The 23,178-nt window shown below is 44.9% G+C and overlaps 1 protein-coding gene across 1 annotated transcript in view; it reads left to right on the top strand.

Annotated features, from left to right (window-relative positions):
• The first annotated feature begins 13,089 nt into the window (after window positions 1–13,089).
• RYBP (RING1 and YY1 binding protein) overlaps window positions 13,090–23,178 on the top strand; it is an 84,502-nt gene continuing 74,413 nt past the window's right edge. Inside the window, exons 1-2 of the mRNA XM_023249963.2 lie at window positions 13,090–13,243; window positions 13,999–14,124. Of these exons, the coding sequence (XP_023105731.1) occupies window positions 13,212–13,243; window positions 13,999–14,124 (158 nt within the window). The 5' untranslated portion in view covers window positions 13,090–13,211. The remainder of the gene's footprint in view (window positions 13,244–13,998; window positions 14,125–23,178) is intronic.

The raw sequence follows: 23,178 nt of genomic DNA, 5'->3' as shown, positions 1-23,178 counted from the left end.
CTCCCTGAGCCACCCAAGTGGCCCCCTCCCAAAGAGATTTGAAAAACTTGGTATTAATCCTACAACTTCCTTGATCACAATGTGTGCATAGCCTACCTTTATCTTCAACATAAACTCCAGCCATCATGCAGGGTTTGTAAGCTGTGTCAAGACTGGGCATGCCTCTCTGGACTGTCACCTCCACTGTTCCACATCCTCCTAGTTCCTGCACACTGATTTCCTTGTGGTCCACAAGTCACTGCCCCATAGTGTCACTGCATGGGTGGTCCTCTGGGCCTGGGCTGCCCTCCCTGGCGTCTCCCTGGACAATCCTGGCTGGCCAGCATGCTCTCACGCACCTTGGTTCACCTATCGTACAACTTAGGTGTGAATTTCCGGCACACCAGGAATATCTTTCCTTATTTTCATTTCTCCCTTATCGATTTGTATTTTGAACCCCATCCCAACTCATTCGCCATCAGTTTGGCACTTCCTCTCCCTCCAGTGTTGTATCTAAGTTCTAGACTTTCTAGTGTCACAGTACTGAGGGACGTGTCTGCCTAGTTTCAGGGCATCTGTTCATCACAAGTTCCCATAAAGATATCCCTGGTTTTCTCCTCGTGGCCCCTTCAAGTCCAGGAGTCACGTAGGCAATGCCTACTCCATGCTGGGTCCCTAGAATCTCTGCAGGGTGGCCTTGGCTTTGTCTGCACATATATATCACCACTATCACACCTACTCTGAGGCCTTGCCACCCTTCCCAGGCCCCCTTCCCAGGCCCCCTTCCCAGGGCCCCTTCCCAGGGCCCCCTTTATGGACATACCCTCCTGCTCTCTGGCCCTCAGCTCTCTCGAATGTACTTATTGTCTTTTCTCCCTCCCTCAGCACCTTTGAAGAGTTTTCTTGTCTTGAAAAAGCACTCTCCTCTCCTTCCTTCTTTGGAACATTTATCCCTTACCGGCCCTGGATTGCCCCGGGGGGACCTTTGAGAGGTTAGAATTATGGACACGAGAGGCAGAGACTAAGGCCTTTTTTTTTTTCTACTCTGTCAGATTTCTTACCTTAAGACAGAGAGCACAGGCCCAATCAACTGCTTGGGAAAGGAAGAAGATACCAGGACACAAAAGAACATGGACAGTTATGATCCCCTGGCCCCCATGGCCCTCGCCACCCTGGAAATGATCTGTGTGTGTACCCATTTCATCCAGACTGTGGGTTCCAAAGGCCAAGGCCTGCCATATCCTTTATCCCCGTGTGGTCAGCCTCTGATATCAGACCCATAGTAGATGCCTTGTAAATACCTGTCAAAGCTAAAAATGATAGAGGAGAGTGGACTTGAGAGTCAAGGACACCTGAATGAATCCTGCCAGCTGTCTACCTAGCTGTATGGCCGCTCACCCTTCAGTGAGCCCAAACTTCTCTGTCACATTCCTCTCCCCCCACAAATTCATTTTGTGTACACACAGATTTTTGCTCCTACTCTTTCGGGTGAGTCCCTTCCCTTCCTCCAGTGAATGACTTTCAGGATCCTTGAGTTCCAGCCATTCGTTTGCGACAAAATCAAAGAATTTAGAATTCTGGTTCCACCACACCCTGGCTCTGGGATGTTGGACAAGTGTGTGAGTCTCAGTTTGCTCATCTGGAAGATGGGGGTGATGATAACGAACTCAGCTAGATCCTTCAGAACAAGGGCCTGGGAGCCCAGGCCGCCAGGATTCAAATCCTCGCCCTGCCACTTTACAAACAGGCAGCTCAGAGCAGGTGACTTTTCTTTGTCTGACTTTCCTGATTTTAAAAGGGGCACCATCATAGAATCTACCTCACGGGGCTATTGTTAGCATTCATTTCATTAACACACCTAAAGTTTTTAGCACCTGAGTAAACACTCCATGTAGGCTGGCTATTGCTATGCCACGGGTGGCCACTCTGTAGCCACCCACAAACTCATGAACCGGGTATTATCAGTGTTCTGGGGCTGCTGTAACAAAATACAACACACTGGGTGACTTAAACAACAGACGTTTGTTGTCTCTCATTGTGGAGGCTGGAAGTCAGCGATGAAGGTGTCAGTGGGGGACTCTCTTTGACTTGCAGATGGCCTCCTTGTCACTGTGTCCTCACATGGCCTTTCCTCTGTGTGCACACGTGCCTCGTGTCTCCTCCCCTCTTATAAGGAAACCAGTCACATTGGATTAGGTCCCACTGTAAGGGCTTCACTGTAACTTTATCATAATTTTAGAAAGCCCTATCTCCAAATACAGTCATATCCTGAGCTGCTGGGGGGTAGGGCTTTCTATATGAATCTGCGGGGGGGAGGGGGGGGACACAGTCCAGTCCATGACGATGCATAAACCGACCACAACATTTGTTGTTCCTGTGGGGGAGCCTCTTTCTTAATGCAGTTCTTAATGAATCCCAGGATATTTATCCCAGGTTCTCTGGATTCTGTTTGCTGTGTAATAGAGAGAACCTGCCATCAGAAAAAGCCTGCCTGAGCCTCAGCATGGACACCTCTGTTCTAAAGAGGAGGACAATGGTAGCTCTTACGAGGGGTTCAGTGAGGATCAAGGGCGACCATGTGTGTGAAAGCCCTCTGTAATCTCCACGCCCCCTGGGGTTCTTGCCCTTGAAGTAAAAGGACACAAGCAGATGCATTGATTCTCTCCTTTCCACCCTCAAAATTCTGTGATTCGGACTCTAAAGGTAGGAAGTATCAAGCAGAACCTTCTAGGGAAACAGTTTCTGCATCCAAAGCGCCAATAGATAATGTTGAATCAATGACGGAAATCACACCATCATAGAGAACCCTCACTGTGCATTTTCTTAAGGCCCCAAATGGAGCCATACCAAAGCATATCATTCATGCCCTGGGTTCTGGCACGCGTGTCTTGTCTGATGTGGCAAGAACTCACAGTAACGTGGGCCCATAAACTAGGTGTGCCAGGGCCAAAAACCTCTCTGTTTGTGAAGAGGACCCTGGGATCTCCTGTCAGAGAGGACCACTTGAGCTTCCACGTCAGCCCGTCCTCCTCAGGCACCCTCTAAAACCGGCTGGTTCTTTTTCAGTGAACGCAACGCTTCATAAGCAGCACGGCAGAAAGAGAAATGTAAGAGGTGGAGTTGGAAAGTCAGATGCTGACTTTGAATTCGAACTCTGTCCCTGGCTCCAGGCAAATCACTTCCCTGACTCAGATTTTTCATCTGTCAAATAGGGCTAGAAAAGTTCTTACCTCACTGGGTCATTTGGGGTTTCATTGAGGGTAACGAATATAAAAGTGCTTCATTCAGGGGGCGCCGGGGTGGCTCAGTCGGTTAAGTGTCTGACGTCAGCTCAGGTCAGGATCTTGCGGTTTGTGGGTTCGAGCCCCGCGTCAGGCTCTGTGCTGACAGCTCAGAGCCTGGAGCCTGCTTCGGATTCTGTGTCTCCCTTGCTCTCTGCCCCTCCCCAACTTGTGCTCTCTCTCTCTCTCTCTCTCAAATAAACGTAAAAAAAAAAAAAAAAAAAAAGAAAGTGCTTCATTCAGGGCACCTGGGTGGCTCAGTTGGTTGAGTGTCCAACTTTAGCTCTGGTCTTGATCTTGTGGTTTGTGAGTTCGAGCCCCACATCCAACTCGCTGCTGTCAGTGTGCAGCCCGCTTCAAATCCTCTGTCCTCTCTTTGCTGCTCCCCAGCTTGCACTCTCCCCATAATAACTAAATATTTTTAAAAATAATAAAAAATGAAAGTGCTTCATTCGTTCCACAAATAATTTTTAAGTTTCTACTATGTGGAGGAACATTTTCTACACTGTTCTAGGCACAGGGGATACAGAATTGGGACAAAGCAAAGTCACTGCCCTGTTAGACATTGAATTCTAGTGCAAGAGTCAGGCAAAAACAAATACTACATCAGATAATGCCAGGGCATAAAAAGGATGGAAAGAAAAAGCAGGATAAGCACTGACTGGGGGTTATGCCATGTATGATATTGCAGCCAGGAGATCCTCTCTGAAGTCGGGGCATTTAGCAGACACCTGGACAGTGAGAAAGATGGAGCCATGGCAATATCTGGGGGAGAACAGTTAGAGAGGCCCTAAGTTTGGGGCTTGGCAGGAAACCACAAGAGGCCAGTGTGCCTAGAGCTGAATTGGAAGTAGATGAAGTCAGTAAGCCTTGAAGGCCAGGGTCAAGACTGTGAGATATATATATATGTGTATATGTGTGTGCGCATGTGTGTGTGTGTGTGTATGTATACATATATACGTGTACATATATATATGTATACATACACACACACACACATATAATTTTTTGCTGTTTATTTATTTTTGAGAGAGACAGAGAGCACAAGCAGGAGATGGGCAGAGAGAGGGGGAGACACAGAATATGAAGCAGGCTCCAGGCTCTGAGCTGTCAGGACAGAGCCTGATGCAGGGCTTGAACCCACAAACCAAGGGATCATGACCTGGGCCGAACCTGGATGCTTAACTGACCAAGCTCCCCAGGCACCCCAAGATTGTGATTTTTCATTTAAGTGTCATGAGAAGTTATCAGAGGATTCTGAGCAGGAGACTGCCTTGGTCATGCACATCTCTCTGACTACTGTTTGGAGAAGAGACTTGAAAGAATCATGGTCATCACAAAGCTGATGAACACACACTTCCTGCTTTCCACCTCCTAGACACATGGTGGGCTGCACTTCCTGTCACTGAGTGGGGCCATGAGCTATGACCAATGAGTGAAAGTCAGAAGTATCACTTACAGGCCACGTTGTTAATTAGTTGCCACTGCAAGTCTGTCTATAAATCCTCCCCGCCCCACCCCACCCACCATCTCTGTGACCAGCAGGGCTCAAGCTGGACACTGCTCCATCAGCCTGGGTTCTAGAGGGAGGAGACACGGGGCAGAGCTACAGCTGGCCTGCAGCGGACATGTCACTTCTGGGAGAATCAACCTTTCAGAGATAAATCACAAAGACTGGGGAGTCGAAACCATAGCGTGAACTAGTATATACAGACAGGTGCGAGGAGCAGGAGGAGAGGTTAGAGAGGCCATTTAGGTGGCCGAAAGGTGATCCTAGCTTGGACTGGAGTGATAGCAATAAACATAATGAGAAGTGGTCAGATGCAGGATGTGCAGTGAAGGCCGAGTGCAAAAGATTTGCCGATGGGCTGGATGTAGGGCATAAGGGAAAGAGTGGAGTCAGGATGATTCCACAAATCATGGCCTGAGGAACTGGGTGAATTACTGAAGAGAAGAGCACTCAGGAAAGCGCAGGATTGCCCCCCGTGCTAGGCACACAGTTAAACTACAGAATGCTAGCTCATGTAATTAATACTATCATGGGGCAGGCAGGATGGGAGGTAGAGGCATGAGGAATTTTCCATGCTAACATGGCAGAAGCATCCAAAGTCGGATTTACTGAAGTGTAATTTATGGGTAATAAAACTCTTTTTGGTGTATAGGTCCACATTTGGACAAGTGCATTTGGTCCAGTAACTACCTCCACAACCGAGATGTAAATTACTCCCATCTCCTCTCCAAAACCCCTCTTGCTTGCTGCTCTTCTCTGTGGTCAAACCCTCTCTCGAACCCAAACCCTGGCAACCACTGATCTGTTCCCCAACCCTATGCTGAACGTGGAGCCTGTTTGACATTCTCTCTTTCTCCCTGTGCCCCTTTTGCCTCCTTGTGCTGTTTCAAAAAAAAAAAAAAAAAAAATGAAAAAAAAAAAGAATCACACAACATGAGCCTGTCTGTCTCTTTTTGAGACCGGCTTCTGTCACTTGTGATAATGTATTTGAGATTCGTCTGTGTTGCATATGTCAGTAGTTGGTTCCTTTTTTCTTGCTGAGTAGTACTCCATGGTAGGGATGGACCCACTCTTCGTTTCTCATTCGCCAGCTCAAGGGCATTGGGGCTGCTTCCAGATTTTGGTGAGATGAATAAAGCTGCTATAAATATCTGAGTACAGGTTTATGTGTGAACATATGTCTTTATTTCTTTTAGTAACTTTCTAGAAGTGGGATTGTTGGCTCATATGGTAAGTGTATGTTTAACTTTATAAGAAACTGCCAGACCATTTTCCCAGAGGAACTGTACCATATTGCACTCCCACTGGCATTGTGTGAGGGTCCCTGCACTTCCTCCCCAGCACTTGGGATTGTTAGGATTTTTTTTTTTAAGCCATTCTAATGTGCAGTGGTACCTAATTGTGGTTTTCATTTGCATCTTCCAAATGAATAATGATTTTCAGTGTCTTTTCATGTGTTTATTAGCCATTCATGTATCCTTTTCTGCAAAATGTCCATTCAAATCTTTTGCTTGTGTTTTCATTAGGTTGCTTGTCTTTTTGTGTATAGTAAAAATTCTACATATATTTTGTATATGATGCCTTTGTCAGATAGGTGATTTGCAAATATATTCTCCCAGTCTTTGACCTGTCTTCATTTTCTTCGCAGTGCTTTCTAAGAGCAGTTTTTTTTTTCTTTTGAGAGACAGAGAGAGAGGGAGAGAGGGAGCATGCGCATGGGGGAGGGGCAGAGGGAGAGAGAAAGAGAGCAGGCTCCATGCTCGGCTCAGAGCCCAGTGGGAGGCTTGATCCCACAACCCTGGGATCATGACTGGAACTGAAATCAGAGGAAGATGCTCAACCGACTGAACCACCCAGGCACCCCAAGGGCAGTTTTTAATTTTGACTAAGTCCAAACTATTGGCTTTTTCTTCTATGGGTCATATTTTTTGTATCATGCCTAAGAAATCTTTTTCTATCCAGGGGCACAGAGGTTTTCTCCTGTATTTTCTTCTGTAAGTTTTATAGTTATAGGTTTTATGCTCAGGCCTATGATCTATTTGGAATTAATTTTTGTAAATGGCATGAGGTATAACCTGGGACAATTTTGACTGGTGATATTTCCTACTGTGCCAGAAGCAGATCAATAAAACTTCATAGCTCTGATAAGCACGTGCACAGGCTGGTTGCAAAATCTGGTTAAGGTTCAAACACAGGTGGTCAGGGAAGCTCCACCTCTCTCTGCCTCCAGGGCTGTTTCTTTAGATGTTAATCCTATCCTGAGTATTGCTCTGCCGATGTCCCCAGTGATACCAGCACAAGCCTGAGTCTTTGAAATGAATTAGGTTCTCCCCAGTTCCTAAAACACTCCACGTAGTTAGTTTGCTTCGAGAAGCAGTGTTCTCTCTTAAACCACTGAAGGAACATTCAGTGCAAAGTAGGGCATTAAATCTTAGCAATTAGGGTGGAAATCTTAACCTTCCTAGTTTCTGTCCTGCTTGGGTGGCTTTTCTAGTCACCAGATCATACTGTTTTCTCCTTCCTCTTCTCCTCAATAAAAATTTCATTAAAGTTTCATTAAAATCATTTAGATTTTGCTCTGCTTAAAATGTCAAGAATAAAATCAGTGAGGAGAGAAAGTTAGAAAGTCAACATGGGGTTGTCTGGCTGGCTCTATGAGTAGAGAGCATGGGGTTCCTGATGTCAGTGTCAGAAGTTTGAGCCCCACGTTGGGTGTAGAGATTGCTTAAAAAAACAAAAAAAAAGAAGTCAATATAGAATTGTCACGTTGTGATGTGGCTAGTCGAGAACATTTTAAGAAAGATAACTAATGTCTACTCTTGCTTTTATTTAGAAGGCATTTATTTATTACATCAAGAATGATGAGGCAGAAAAAGAGTATCTAAAAGGGTCTGGCACTATTTCTGTAAGAGTATCAGGTCTTTAACTTGAGATATGAATATAAAATTCTTTTTTACACTGATCTAGTGTGTGAATCTGATGCTCTTACTCAACCATAAGCCCTAATATCTTCAAGGCCAAAACGTTAAAAAACCTAGAAATCTGAAAAAAAAAAAAAAAAAAAGGGAGGGGGTATTAAATTATCCAAACTTCCGGGGCGCCTGGGTGGCTCGGTTGGTTAAGCGCCCGACTTCGGCTCAGGTCATGATCTCACGGTCTGTGGGCTCGAGCCCCGTGTCGGGCTCTGTGCTGACAGCTCAGAGCCTGGAGCCTGTTTCAGATTCTGTGTCTCCCTCTCTCTGTGACCCTCCCCAGTTCATGCTCTGTCTCTCTCTGTCTCAAAAATAAATAAACGTTAAAAAAAATTTTTAAAAAAAAAATAAATTATCCAAACTTCCAAGAAAAGAAAAAAGTCAGCAGGACATAATCTCAGAATAAAAAATACTCTTTCCCAAGAATCAGTTGTTGGTAATCTACTTGGCTGTAGGAGACTGTTCCTACAAATGTATGTACTCTTAGTTTTCTCATTTCATCTCACTGGAGACTGGTGAAAACCTCACCCCAAATCACGGTTTGGGGCTCAGACCATAAGAAGGTATAACATGGGTGGGGTGGGATAAACCATGAGGTATTTGGAGAAAGACTTTTTTCTCTCATTTGTGTATAATAGCTTTCCTGGGTATTTCTAAGGTTCAAAGAGTATTTAGGTTTTCTGTTTGGAAATAGCACAGAGTGGGGCTCCCGAGTGGCTCAGTCAGTTAAGCATCTGACTTTGGCTCAGGTCATGATCTTGCGGTCTGTGAGTCAAGCCCTGTGTCAGGCTCTGTGCTGACAGCTCAGAGCCCGGAGCCTGTTTCAGATTCTGTGTCTCCCTCTCTCTCTGCCCCTCCCCCATTCATGCTCTGTCTCTCTCTGTCTCAAAAATAAATAAACATTAAAAAAAATTTTAGAAATAGCACAGAGTATTCAGGATTTCTGTTTAGGAAAAATACTTACAAATTTAAAGGCAGGAGGAGGCAAAGTTGATAAAACTCCAGACCCTTCTTTGGTGGGCACTAATAATTTTCGCTTCTTTCTTGAGCAAAAGAAAGGAAGCCTGCTGGAGCTGCCCTCCTGCTCCAACTATCAGGCCAATCTAAAGTTCCTTCACTCCCTCCTGCCTCCAAGGGGTCTGCTTTCACCCGCATCTCGTTTGTGAAGGCAGACCACAAACAGACAGGCAAATATTCTTCTTTTTCCTTTTTTTTTTTTGTTTTTGGTTAAGTAGGCTTCACACCCAGCGTGGAGCCTGGCGCAGAGCTTGAACTCCTAACCCTGCGGCCAAGACTTGAGCTGAAATCAAGAGGCAGACGCTCAACCGATGTGAGCCACCCAGGTGCCCCAACCAATAGTCTTGGTAAACTCATCAGTGGCTTCCATGGCATTCAGGACACAGACACCAATCCCAGCTGAGCCTGCCCTGCCATATAGGGGATCTAGGCGGGCTCTCCCTCTCCAGCCTCATCTCTCCTCTCCTGCAGGGCTCTGCCCACAGCTGCTTGTCTTCATCTCCTGCAAAGTAACATATCCCTGACTGCTCTTTTCTTCTTCTGGGTGATCTTTACTTTTTCAGGGCCGTGCCCCCCCTCCCCCCCCAGCTGTATCAACTCCCCTCCTCCCCTAGTACCCTCTTGCCATGCATCCTATGGTTTGTCTTTGTAGCAACTGCCACAATCATAATTAATTACTTGTATAAAGTCTGCCTTCTCAACTAGAATGTAAACTCCAAAAGATTAGGAATGAAGTCTATGACGGCCATCTGATCTTCCAGTCCCTGGCATGGGGTATGGCACCTAGTTGCTACTCTATAAATTACTGTTAAAGGAAAACAAAATTCTCTTCAGTGCATGCTTATCGGGCACTTCTCAGGGCACTTATATATAACATTGGGAAGGAAAAAATGTAAACAGAGAAAATCCTTGTGGTTACAGAATTTATAGTCTACTGGGCAATGAGCTGCTAAACAAGATAAGTAAACTCCATGGTACATAGATGATGGTTAAGTGCTAAGGAGAAAAAAGTAAAATAGTTAAGGTATCAGGTTATGCGGTGGTGTGTGATATGTTTCAATGGGTGCTCAGGAAAAACCTCACTGAGAATGTCACTTTTGAACAAAGACCTGAAGGAAGCCAGGCAGCTAAGAATGTGATTATCTAGGGGTAGAACATTCCAGGCAGACAGAAGAGCAGGTGCAAAGGCCCTGAGGTGGGAGCACGAGTGCTCCAGGAAAAGCAAAGAAGCCAATGTGACTTGAGTAGAGTGAATGATGGGAAGGGAGAAAGAATATGGTCTTTTAATCTATTCTATGTATCTGTGTAATCATTTACATCGGACACTTCTTGGGGAGTGCTTCTACCTAGCATCTATTCTAAAAAACCATGGATTTCAAATAATTTTTAAATCAAAAGAACCCTTCCTTCAGATGAAACTTGAAATGGAAGTTCAAAATAGGGAACAGAGGAGCAGAGGAGGGGCTGTCTGTCAAATCCCACTCATCCCTGTACCCAACGATGGTTCAAGGCAACACCATGGAGGAAGATTTGTTCCCCAAATAGCTCAGGTGCAACAAAAACCACTCTAGAATGATAATCTGATGCTCTGCCTGGAGACAAGTGTTCTATAGTACACTGCTCCAGAAGTATGCTTGTCTGGCTTCTGTACCTATAAGGAGGCTTTCAAAAGATATTTACCCCCAACAAGGAAACCAAATTAGTCTCTACAGTTATAACCACATGGTGATGTGTGGGTCTGATATTTTCCTAGAAATGAGTTCTCTATTCTGGAACTTCTTTTTCCTTCAAAACAGCTTTTAAAAACTTTTTTGTTTTTTGAAAGGGTAAAACAGGTCAACAATTAAAAAGAAAAACCACGGGGCGCCTGGGTGGCGCAGTCGGTTAAGCGTCCGACTTCAGCCAGGTCACGATCTCGCGGTCCGTGAGTTCGAGCCCCGCGTCAGGCTCTGGGCTGATGGCTCGGAGCCTGGAGCCTGTTTCCGATTCTGTGTCTCCTTCTCTCTCTGCCCCTCCCCCGTTCATGCTCTGTCTCTCTCTGTCCCAAAAATAAATAAACGTTGAAAAAAAATTAAAAAAAATAAAATAAAATAAAAAGAAAAAGAAAAACCACTAAAAATTTCGTCTCCTATGGATAACTAAATTACTGTGTATTTGCAATGGAATGCCACACACTTAAGAAAGCAAATTAAAAGGAACTACTGATAACAGGCAACAATATAGACGAATATCACAAAAATAATTTTGAGCAGACACACGAATACATACTTTATGACCTATATATATATGACATTCACAAACAAGCAAAACTGATCTTTGGTGACACAAGCTGGAACAGTGGCTACCTTTGGAGAGGGTAGTTACTCAGTGGGAGGATGAAAATATTCTATATCTTGATCTGGATGGTGGATACAAAGTATAGCAGGTATCTATAAAAATTCATGGAGCTGTAGAATGATTTGTGCATTTTATTCTATGTAAATAATAATAAAGTCAGTCTCCTTTCCATAAGCTGTGGCTCCCAGCTACCCAGTTTCCCTACCCAGAGGCCACTCCTCCAGCTGGGATTTCCTAATGCTCCTTTTTTTCAGTACCTGCATACCAGGGGTGGAGTCCTGGGAGGAAGCCATGCAGACACCAGAGGCCAAGGCTGTGGGCACTGGGCCATGGCTTGTGTGCATGCCCCTTGGCTTTCTCTGGCCCCTTTGGCCCTCTGCCTCCCTCTTCTTCCTCCTTTTCTCCCTCCTTTCCTCAGAAGGCAGGGGGGTGGAAGCCAGGGAGTTGCGGGAGTTGCTGACCCTTGCTAAATAATGCTGTCCCTCCTGGCCCTCCAGGGTGTGCCTGCCTGCAAAGGACAGCATGTGCTGATCAAGCTTATCATTGACACGTTCCCTCCCTCTTTTATTCTCTCCCTTCTGTTCCCTGGAATGATCCTAGGACTTCCTGCTCCTTGGGCATTCAGTCTCAGAAAGCTTCCCTGGTCTCTCAGGCTTCCGTATGTTTCCCTTCCATGGGGCAGTCCTGATAATCCACTTTGTGTTTGCATATAAACGTATCTCAGTAGATGCTGCAGGCCTGTCTTATCTTCCCTCCACACCCCTATCGGCACCTCCCAACTACTAGCATCATTCTTTGACCAAGTCCCTACCCCCCAGCCAGAGCTTCAGCCCCGCCAAGCCTTTTATCTAACCATCTTAGGGTCCTGACTCCTTGAGGGCAAAGGGGCCCGAATCATGTTCAAGTCAATTTGGCAAGCACTCTTGGAGCAGGGCGGAAAGTTGTTCTTCGCCTTGGAGAGTCTTCCAAAGCGGGGGAAATGGTGCTCAACCCAGACCCAATTACAAAAGTTCTTAACCCGACTTGTTATTGGTCCTTCCTTAGTGCAAGGCACTGACTTGCGTGCTTTTCGTGCATTCCATCTCTGAATTTCCCCAACAACACTAAGAGGACAGTTGTTAACCCTCACCTTGGAGACGAAGAAGCTGAGGCACAAGGTTAGCCTGCTGGCATGTGGCAGCCAGGATTTGAACAGCAACTTCCCTAGGGAAACGCCCTATTTAGGCTGGTGGTGGTGGTGGGGGGGGGGGGTGGTCTCCAGTGGGAGTTGGTGCATTGGAGTTCAGAGTCGGCCTTGGGGAACCTCTAGTTGTGCCACACCCTTAATGCACAGTTCTCTCCTGCGTCAGGGGCCAGAGAAGGGGCTTAAGGCCGGAGTATCCGCAGGAAGCCAAGACTTTAAGAGAGGCAGATACAAAGCTCCGCGTGGCAGAGGAGCAGAGGGGCGCGGGGGAGCCCGGGCCAAAAGAAAGAGGCCCTGCCGACTCCCGGGGCACTACAAGCCTCGAGGCGTTGCAAGCGGCGCGGCAGTTGCCAGCCCCAGTGGCGCGCGCAAACTGCGCGGAACTACTTCCCCCGGGGCGGCTTCGGGGCCGGGGTCCACGCGACAGCCCGATAAAGCGGGAGCGTGGGATCCGGAGCCCACCGCCGCTTCCCGGGCGCGGCCACGTGCGCCCCTCTAGGCTTGCACGCTCCGCCGCGCCGGGCCGCCGGGCCACCGGCAGGCACGCGCGCCCCCAGCGCGCACACACTCCCGGGCACGCACACCGACGGCCCAGCCCACGTCCGCCACGCCCCGCCCTCCCCCGCGCCCCGCCCCCGCCCTCGCGGCGCAGGCTGCCGTCCTCCCATTGGCCACACGGCGCGTGACGCGCGGCGCCCGGCCCCGCCCCTCGTCAGTCACTCGGCGGAGGCGGCGCTGGCGGGGACTAGTCTCGTCCGGAGACTGGCAGCGGCGGCGGCGGCGGCGGCCGGAGCTCGAGCCCCAGCGGCTGAGGGCGGGCGGGCGGGCGCGGGGGAGGGAGGGGGGCCGGTCCGCGACGACTCCCCGGACGGCGTTTCTCCTCCGAGCGGCGCCGATTTCGGCTTTGGGGGGGGCGGGGGTACAGCCCATCCATGACCATGGGCGACAAGAAGAGCCCGACCAGGTACCTGCTCCGAGCTGAGGGGGCGGAAGGGGAGGGTTGGGGGCGGGCGGGGGCCGGCGACGACTAGGCCCCGGAGCCACCCGGGGCGGGGGGGAGGCGCTGCTAAGATGGAGATCCGGGGGCGGGGGGAGGCGGCGGCGGCGGGCGGTGGCGGCGGCGGCGGCGGCGGCGGGAGGCGGTGTCGCTCCCGCTCGGGGCCGGCGGCCGTGCGCGCCGCAGCCATGGCGGCTCCTCCTCAGCCGCCCTCCGCCGCCGCCGCCGCCACTCCTCCCAGACAAAGGGAGATTTAACCAGGTGGGGAGGGAGGGAGGGCGCGAGCATGGGAGGGGAGAGGGAAGGAGCCGGCCCACTCCCCGCCGCCGCCGGCCTCGGGCTGCCCCTGCGCGCCCCCTCCAGATCCGGCCCGCGGCTCCCCTGCCGGCCCCCCCAGCCCCACGCTCAAGTCCACAAGTCCGCCCGCTTCCTGCGCCCGCCGCGGCCCTTCCCGGGGCGCCGCCGCCGCCGCCTGCTGTGCGAGGCTGTACGGCCCGCGCCCGTGGGTTGCGGGGTGCCGGCAGGGGCGCCCCGTGCCCTCCCCCGGTCCCTCTTTCAGTCCCCGAAAAGGGTGGGTGGGTGGTCGCCTGAGCGAAGTTTCCAGCACAGGATTCCTGCGAAATTGCGACGGCTCACCAGCGCCTGTGTTTTGCTGTTTCTCCCCCTTTTTCCTGCTCCCTGTCTCTTCCCTCCCCTTTCCCCCACTCCTCACTCCTCCGAAGGCCAAAAAGACAAGCGAAACCTGCCGCAGACGAAGGCTTTTGGGATTGTAGCGTCTGCACCTTCAGAAACAGCGCTGAAGCCTTTAAATGCAGCATCTGCGATGTGAGGAAAGGCACCTCCACCAGGTACTCGAGGATCTGTGTGAGCTTTTGTTGAAGGACTTTTTTTTTTTTTTTTTTTTTTCTTAAGGTGGGAGATAGGGTAGAGAGCTGTACTTGCTGCCCTCTTTCCAACTTGTTGATTACGGCTTTTTTGCATTTGGGGGGTGGGTAATGTGTGGTTTTGGTTGTGTGTATTTCGTGTTGGGTGCAAAGCTTCCTATTCACTGAATGATTTATGGGAGGGAATTTTTCCAGGTTTTCGTCTTATTTCAAACAGACTGGATTTATTTGACACTTGTATCCATTGGCTTATTGGTATTGGCTCAAAAAGAGAGGAAGCAGTGCTTTTGCTATGCATTGTAGGACTTTAGACCTTTTATTTTTGCCATGTGTAGAATGTTTTTAATTTGCCTGTCCTGAATTTTTTTTTTTTTTTTCCTTTTCCGAGAGATTTAACGGTGAATGTACAGTTAGGCTGGTTATTGTGCTTTTCCTGTCTTGAGCTGCAAATGTCTGTTATTTCTCGCCCTGTGAAAAGAAATGTTGGGGTTTGATAAAGTAGTATTTGGAAAGCTGAGCTGTCAATTTGTGTGTTTTCTGATTAGCTTATGCAGAGTGGTGATGGAGGACAAATGGTGAAAGGAATATATTGAAGTTTGCATGTAAAGCTTTATTATAATGAAAAGAATGTTGAAAGAATTCCTTTTCGTTTTTTGTGAAGGTAGTAAATCGCATCTGGTATCAAAATGAGTGGAAATACTTCACTTTTAACGTTCAGATATATTTGGATAAAATGTCAAAGTTGATTTTGTAGTTTTCTGGTCATTTTTTAAATCGTATCTGGAATTTGGTTCAGGGGATGTTAGAGTTTGAAGTTAAACTGTTCTTGATGTCGTTTAATGGGAGGGCATTGGGGGATGTGTGTGTGAAGGCCAGAGAGGAGTTGAGAGTCTAGTGAATCCTTGAAGACTTAAGTCGATTGCCAGAAGTCTCATTTCATCAGGTACTTATTTTTGAGTTGGTAGTGTTCCAATATGACTGTGGTAGTACTGCATAGTTCTAACTGGATAAGGTCCTTGGACTGAATGAGTGTGTCCCGTTAGGGTTTTCTTGCTTTATTTATACCTGGGAATTACCTAGGATATCGGGTAATCTGAAGAATACAATTCTGGGATGAATTGGTGCAATTACTGGGAGAGCAGTTCTGTGACTTCCACTAACTCTTGAAGTAATGAGTGCTTTGAATAAAAGTGTTCAAGTACTAGAAATATTTTTTCAGAAGTTTTTACAGCAAATTCATGTCAAGTTTTGTAGAACAAGAACTAAATACCATAGAACAGATTTAGTTAAAATAAAAAGCACTTATTGGGAGCTTAATAGATTTTGCTTTGTTCTACGAAACAGGGAATTCCATCAAATGGGATGAAAGTTTAGAAATGTATTTGTTATTTAAAGCAATAGTGATTGTATTTTATTTATGAGTAATGTTTTTTTACACGTAGAATCCCTCAGAGGCCAAACCTCTTTATTGTGGTTTTGCTTTGAGTGTTACCGTAGATGATGTTCAAGTGACTAGGAAACTCCTAAGAACTTGAGAACTTTACTGGTGAAGAGCAAAAACCAAATTCAAGTTTACATCTGATGTATTGCTGGGAATAATTATCTTATAATGAAATGCGTTTCAGTTTCTTGGTGTATTAAAAAAAATCTGACTTATCAAACTTTCTGAAAGCCTGTGGGAGGTTTGATTTTAAAAGTAATAGAAATGTTTATTTTTTTCAGGGTTACAGATGATGACAGTGAGATTCAGTTTTTTTAAACAAATACATTAAATAATTAAAGATGAAATATTTTAGGAATAGGACAGTCCCTTCTAACCTTTACGGGTTTTTGTGTAATTTTTTGAGGTCTCTTGTTGAGTAGGATTTGAACACAGCTTTCCGAGATGTGAGGACTTAAACTCCTAACAAGTCACGTATGATACCCTTGCATAGCCAAAGTTGTGTTTCATCTTGGGTACTGTCAATATTTTGGTGTTTTAGATCTATTCTTGAAGTCGTCATTAATTGGAAGGTGAATGACATTTTGGCTTTCTCATGCTGTGAATGGATTTCATGTAGACAGGTGAATTTCACAGCTCTTCATCCAGATTTACCCAGTCTAGCAGCTGTTGGTTAATTTCTCAGTGATAGTACTCCTTATTGCTGTGTGATTTTCCTGTGCCTTTTTCTTGAAATTTTCTTGGTACCTCAAAGGTTTAATACTTTTTGCCTTGCGTTGTTTTAATCACACCTGGTATTGATGACAGTAGAAAATTGTTGGGTTTTGGATGCTGAGTAATAGGCAGAAATTGATTTTAGAATAAATAATCAAAAAGGGCTTTGTAAACCTGTTGACTGGTATAGAAGTCAGGTTTTACTGCTCTGGGCTGGTGTTTCTTACTCGTATTGTAGTAACAGCCTATCTGGTGGCCTAGCCACTGGTCATTTTGGAGTTCATCATTTTTGTTAATGTCACCATAATCTAGTCAACCATTGAAGTCAGATTTTAATTAGTAGTAGGTCCAATAGGACACAGAAGTGCATTTACCCTTTGAGATAGAATTGGTGTTACTCAATTTGATGAGGAAAATATTGACTCTCATCCAAAGAATATTTATTAAGTTCCTAGGAGGTGAAAAATACTGGTCAAGACATTGGTAGGGAGCATGGGTTGGTTAGGCATGTACAGGGATGATCAGAATCCAGGTTATAAAGACTCTACTAAGAGTGGTGTAAATAATGCTATGGGAGATTGGAGCAGTCTGACTTGGGGAATCAATTAGAAGGATTCCTCCTCTGCCTCCCCATTTCTTTGGGCAAGGAGAATTGATTTCTACAAAATCAGCTGCCACCTCTTCATTGTTATTGCCATGTGTACCGGATATCTTGAATTCTGCAGGTATATTCATGAGAGTAATTCATAAGGTCTTCTTCCTATTGGAGCAGCATAGAGCAGAATGAAGGAGGACCAGATTGCTCCTAAGGAACGTGTTAAGGGAAGGAGGAGATGCTTACTAGGCTGCTTGGAAGTTCAGCGGGCAGTAGAGATCTATATTTTGGATATCTCAGTTATATGGAGGGTCTCCGTATACGCTCCTTTTTCTAACTATATCGTCACACTCTGTTTTCATTTTTTATAGCTTTACTGGGTATGATTTGCATACTATGCAATTCACTAATTGTAAGTGTATGATTCATTGAACTTTAGTTATTTTAAAGACTTCTGCTGCCATCACCACAAACTAGATTTTAGATTTTCGCATCACCACAAACTACTTTTAGATTTTCATCACATCACATGGTTTTCTTCTGCCTGTTCTGTGATATGTCATAAGAGCACTGGAAGGTTGCCTCCTCACCATGCTGAGCTCTCTAAGGGCTTAGGCCTTTCAACATAGGAAATAAGAGTGTGTCTCTAAGGTGGCCGTGGGTGGGGAGGAAACACTATCCCTGTCGTAGGTGGTAAATAGGAGATAAAGTAGGATTTCCCAACCTACTTTGCCAGTCTCATGAAAGTTGATACCACCAGCTTTTAGAAGGAAAAACCCCTGCAAATTAACATATTTACCTGATTATTCTCTTAAGTGGAATTTCTTGAGTGTTGAGCAGAGTAACTTCCTAGACTTGGTGATAAATGAAATGTGTTTTGCTTTGGTCTACTATTGCTGGAAATGCAGCGATGTCTTGGTTGGAAAGTACAGATCGCCGAGACACCGCTGCAACTCTCGCTGATCAGTGGTTTTTCTTTTGATCATAGTGCTGCATTTTGACCAGCTGCTGCTTAAGTCACGCTCGAAAACTGGTAAACTTTTGCTTTGGGTAATTAGCAGAGATTTAGAACTTTGCTAGTCTTCAGTGCCAGATTGTATCATGATGTTGTGTTCAAATCCTGTTTATTTAAATACCATCCCTCTGAAAAGTGTACTCTTTTTAGAGCTTTTATAGGCAAGTAGAAGTGAGGAATTTACTTTAGATGTGTAGTAAGATTATGTCACTTAAAAAAAATCGGTACTCAGGATATTGAATTAGAGGTTGGTACTCAGCTGTGTTATTTGTAAAATGTTCTCCTTGTATAGGAGCTCCCTCATTCTTTGCAGTTATAAATGTGGACATTTTCTCTCCTTAACTTCAGATAGCCTAACAACTCAACATCCCTTGAATAGTTGTGAAGTACTTCACTATTGTGAAGTTTTAGAGGAAAACACACATAATTAGCGATAAGTGAAAGTTCTGATCTTCAAAACTGCATCACCCTGAGGTAATGTTCAGATAGGAAAGCTCCCAGAAAGCAGGGGTGGGGTGTACCTAACTCTTCCCTATGCTTTCACCCACCACAGTGGTTTTGCTCCTTAGGTCACATTGGTTTTGCGGTAGTATTTGTCTTTCATAAAATTTCTCCATAAAATATATGGAAAAATTACCTGTCTTCCAAACCATCAAACCTTAGGAAACCTTTCAGCCTCAAAGCTGGTAGAGTTTTAATGATCACTCTTACCCAGAAACAGTGATAATTTATTTTGTTATTTGCTATTACGTTGGACTTACTGATTTATTGGTACCAACTTGATCTTATGTATACTTGGTGACCTTAAAGTAAATTACCTGGGTAGTTGTGGTTATTTGACAAGTTTTTATTGAGCACACAGCCGCATGGGCTCTGGGTGTGCAGTGGTGGAAAGACAGACAAGGTCCTTGTTTTCATGGAGTTTAAAATACTATGGAGAGGAAGAGAAAATAAGTAAACAGGAAAATAAAATACAATTTCGACCCATGGCAAGTGTCTGGGAGAAATTAGATCAGGGTATGGAACTATAGAGTGATGAGAGCTGGGGCAGGTGACTACTTTCTAGACCACGTAGAGATAACACATTGGTCTTTTTAGGCAGCATGCCTGCTGCTTTCTTTTGGAGTAAGAAGATAGTTATTTCTGTAGTCTGTGCCATTTAGCTCATTGGATTGGGGACAGTTTAGAGTTGGAACCTTTGTGCACAGGCTACTCAACTTTTCCTTAGTTGCATGTCACGTATTGAAGCCAGGCCAGCAAACTTGTTAGTATATCCTGTTAGTTACTGGGATAGGAGGTTTGAATGGATTCAGTTATGTATTATTCATGTGGCATACATTTGTCCTGTGCTTCTGTAAATACTGAAGAAATTCCAAGACTAATAAAAACTATTTTGGTAAACTACAGCTACTTGAGGAAGTTGTTGGCACTAATTCAGTTCATTAGTACTTTAGGTAATAGTGGATCTCTAAATGTCTCCTTTACGGCTTGAACTAAAACATTCTAGTCTTTCTGGCTCTCATTTTCTCTTTGGCTCCATCACTAGGGCTTTTTTCCTTTGTGACCTCTTTATCCTCCCCATCATGAGTGTTGCTCTTTTTTTTTTTTTTTTTTTACCTGTTAAAAAATGAAATCTTAAAAATAAATTAAGTAGTCACACCCAACTTGGGGCTCAAACTCACAACCCCAAGATCAAGTTGCATGCTCCACTGACTGAGTCAGCTGGGAGCCATTTACCTGTTTATTTTTAAGTAAGCTTTTTGAACTATAGTATATATAGAAGTGCACAAATCATAATAATAAGACTTGACGAACTTTCCCAAGGTGAACACATCCGTGTAACTTGTACCCAGAAACAGAAGATTGCCAGGACCCCAGAGCCCATCTTACACTCTTGACAGTCACTTTAGCCACTGTCCTGATTTGTAATGCTGCAGAGGAGTTCTGCATGTCTCTGATCTTTATGAGTGGAGTCCTATGGGTGTGTGCACTTCTGCACTACCAGCACAGAGCCGGATGCGGGGCTCGAACCCATGAAACCATGAGATCATGGCCTGAGCCGAAACAAAGAGTCAGATGCTAAACTGACTGAGCCACCCAGGTGCCCTTGGGTCTGGGTTTTTGAGATTCATCCATATTATTGTGTGGTTCTTGTTTATTTTATCAGTGCAGTTTTATCCTAAGAGTATATTGGAACTCATTTTTTTTTTATATTAATTTTATTTTTGAGAGAGAAAGACAGAGCGTGAGTGGGGGAGGTGTAGAAAGAGAGAGGGACACACAGAATCCAAGGCAGTCTCCAGGCTGGAACTCAGAGCCGGTGAGATCATGGCCTGAGCTGAAGTCGGACGCTTAATCTACTGAGCCACCCAGGCGCCCCTGGAACTCCGCTTTTTACATGTAGACCCTTAGAGACGTTCTAGTGATAGAGTCTCTTCTTGATTTCTATTACCTACATACTTGAACACAGCTGTCTTCTTTCAGCTGGTGTAAATTGACACATTAGGTGAGAGGATAAAACCTGGTGTGTGGAACTTCCTGCAGATAGTAAAGGGAGTAAACTGCCTCACATCCCGTTGTGTTCATACGTCATTTATAATATTTCAAGTCATTGGTTAAGTAAACTGAAAATTCGTCCTTTGAGGGACCCCCAACAACCATGTTGAAAAGGTTAGGTAACATCTTTAGTGGTGTAAAGCACCCAGTGACGGTATGCGTGGAATGAATGAGTCCATGGTAGAGGTAGTCATTGGAGAAGGCTTCACTGAATCTGGGATTTGAATGAGGACTGTATGATTCTGTGATTGATGCAGAGTTTGTTGTACAGGCTTAAAGAAGTTCTTTGTTCCCTCTACCTCCTTTTAAGCTTTTCTCTCACTTGAGATGTCATCCATACCTTTCAACTTCTCCCGGCTGGCTGGTAATTCGCAGATACTATGTAGTAACCATACATATCCCTGCTCTCATGCGTGCATACCCATGACGATCAAATCCAACTTGTTTTGAGGCCGTTCCACCTGGTCAACTTCAATTCTCTCCTAATATTTATTGCCTTTAAGATAAGTCTAAATGCTGATCATCACGAGGGGCTTCTGGTTTAATCTTTTCATGTTCCTTTAGGATTTCTGGAAGCCGACTGCCTGCTACCTCACACCCATCTGCCCTCCACATACAGCATGTGTGTGTTTCATGCCAAACTGCTTGTTTTCTACGCATGGACCGTGATCTCTCATTTCCATACCTTCACACATTCCTTTCCTCTGGATTTTCTTCTGAAATGCTTTTCCTTCCTTCTGTGTCCTGCCTGTCTTCTGTTTGTCCTTCTAGACGTCTCAGGAAACCTTTCCATCACTCTCTGGTCAGGTACCCCTCATTGTAACACTTGAAGTGTTTTTATTTGATTGCCTCACCCTTCAAATCATGTATACCTCATTGTAACACTTGAACAGAATTTTTATTTGATCACCTCTGTTAGGTTTTCACCTTTTTTGAGGGCAGGATCATTTCTTTTCACAGCTTTATTTTCTTTAAAAATCTAGTCCAGTGCCTGGCAGTTGCCAGGGGTTCAGTAAGTGTATATAGAATAAATGAAGTCTAGGACTTTCAAGAGGAGTTCCCTTTAAAACTGTCCCAGCTAAGGGTTCTGTGTAATAGATATGCTTTCACATGAGTCTTGCATCTTGTGTGGGTAATTCATTGATTTAGGGGAAAGTTGTCTTGATAAAGTGTGTCCTTAAAAGTAGTATTCCTGTTTTTCTGGGTTTTTCTAAACGTGTACTAGAAATTAAACACAGAACTTCAGCCTTGGAGGCTGTAGGCAGTTCATTTAAAGTACTTCCTGGAGTGGTTTGGAGCTTCAGAGCATTAGCACATTTACCTAAAAAATAACCGTGGCGATTCTTAATCTTTTTGGTTGCCCTTTTGGTTACTTAAGCAGCCCAAAGTCATGAAAGTCTGACACTGGGGCCGAGGATCAGTCATGTTGTGCAAAACCAATTTTAAGGAACTAGATGGGTGTGCGTGAGAGCTGGCACCTAAAGGCAGTCTAAAAATAGACTCAAAACGTGTTGGGTATTGTTGATGTTACACTGTCCCATGTATAAGTTCTGTTGTGTTAACATACCTATAAGTTGGTAGTTGTACCTTCTACATAGTGTGTATTACTGTTCTGTTGAGTAATTTGGGTTAATTACTTCCGTTGAAGTCTTGACTCATTCACTTCATTTATTTAGCTTCAATTTCAGTTGCATGCTGAAACAGTGATTGACACAGACTGTTGTGCCAAAGATGAATTCTCAGTGAATGCAATGCAAATAAACTGCAGTGTTACTCAGAAATCATGGATAGTTGAAATCACAAGGTAAACAGGTGCAATTTTAATTTTTAAATAGGATTAGGTATTACTGTTCTCCTTTCCCTCTCCTGTCTACTTTGAAAACCATTTAAATTATCCTTTGGTTAGGAAATAAACTGGTGGAAGGGATATGTAAAAAGAAAAACCTTACTCAAAACTTTATCATTTAAGAGCATTAGCAGTACAATTTAAGATGAAGTAGCCTTCGGGAGGGAGAAGAAAGGTGATGTAGCCAGTTTCATCACCACATATTGGATCTTAAAACTTAGTACATGCTGGTTAGTCAAGGAGAAAACAAACTTGGTTACTGCTTTCTAAGAAGATATCATTTCATTTGTAGGTTATAAGGTTTACACACTCTTCATTCTTTTACAAAACATTCCTTTAAAAGTTGTTCATGTCCTAAGTGCTGCTGGAATATTCAAGGTTTCAAGAACGAAGAATTCAGCTCAAACTAACCTTAAGTCAAAACAAAACAGTTTTGCTGGTTTACATAATTTGAACTCCGAGTCAGCTGCAGGAATCAGGACCCCTGTCACTCGCCCAGCTCTTGGACCGTTCTTTGTTGCCTGGAGGTTGGGATACTTGGATTGTCCAAGCCTAACAAACACATCTGAAGTCTTACTTGAAGAGACATGGACACTTAACCAGGTGGATAGAAAATAATTACCACAGTAACACAACTTTGTAACTGGGTTAATACTTAGGATATATATTCAGTTCTAATTGAGAACTGTAATAAACTTGAAGGCTGGAATTTTGTTTACCAGCATCATGTAAGTTTTTTAATCATACAGATAAAGGAAGGAAAGATTATCAGTACATTGGTAAAATTAATAATATGGGTGTTTTATAGGTTCATCTCCTGTATCATTAGTTACAGTCACGATTCTCCTTTA

This window comes from Felis catus, chromosome A2, assembly GCF_018350175.1.
Source record: "Felis catus isolate Fca126 chromosome A2, F.catus_Fca126_mat1.0, whole genome shotgun sequence".
Taxonomy (NCBI): domain Eukaryota; kingdom Metazoa; phylum Chordata; class Mammalia; order Carnivora; family Felidae; genus Felis; species Felis catus.
This window is presented reverse-complemented; position numbering and strand designations above follow the sequence as displayed.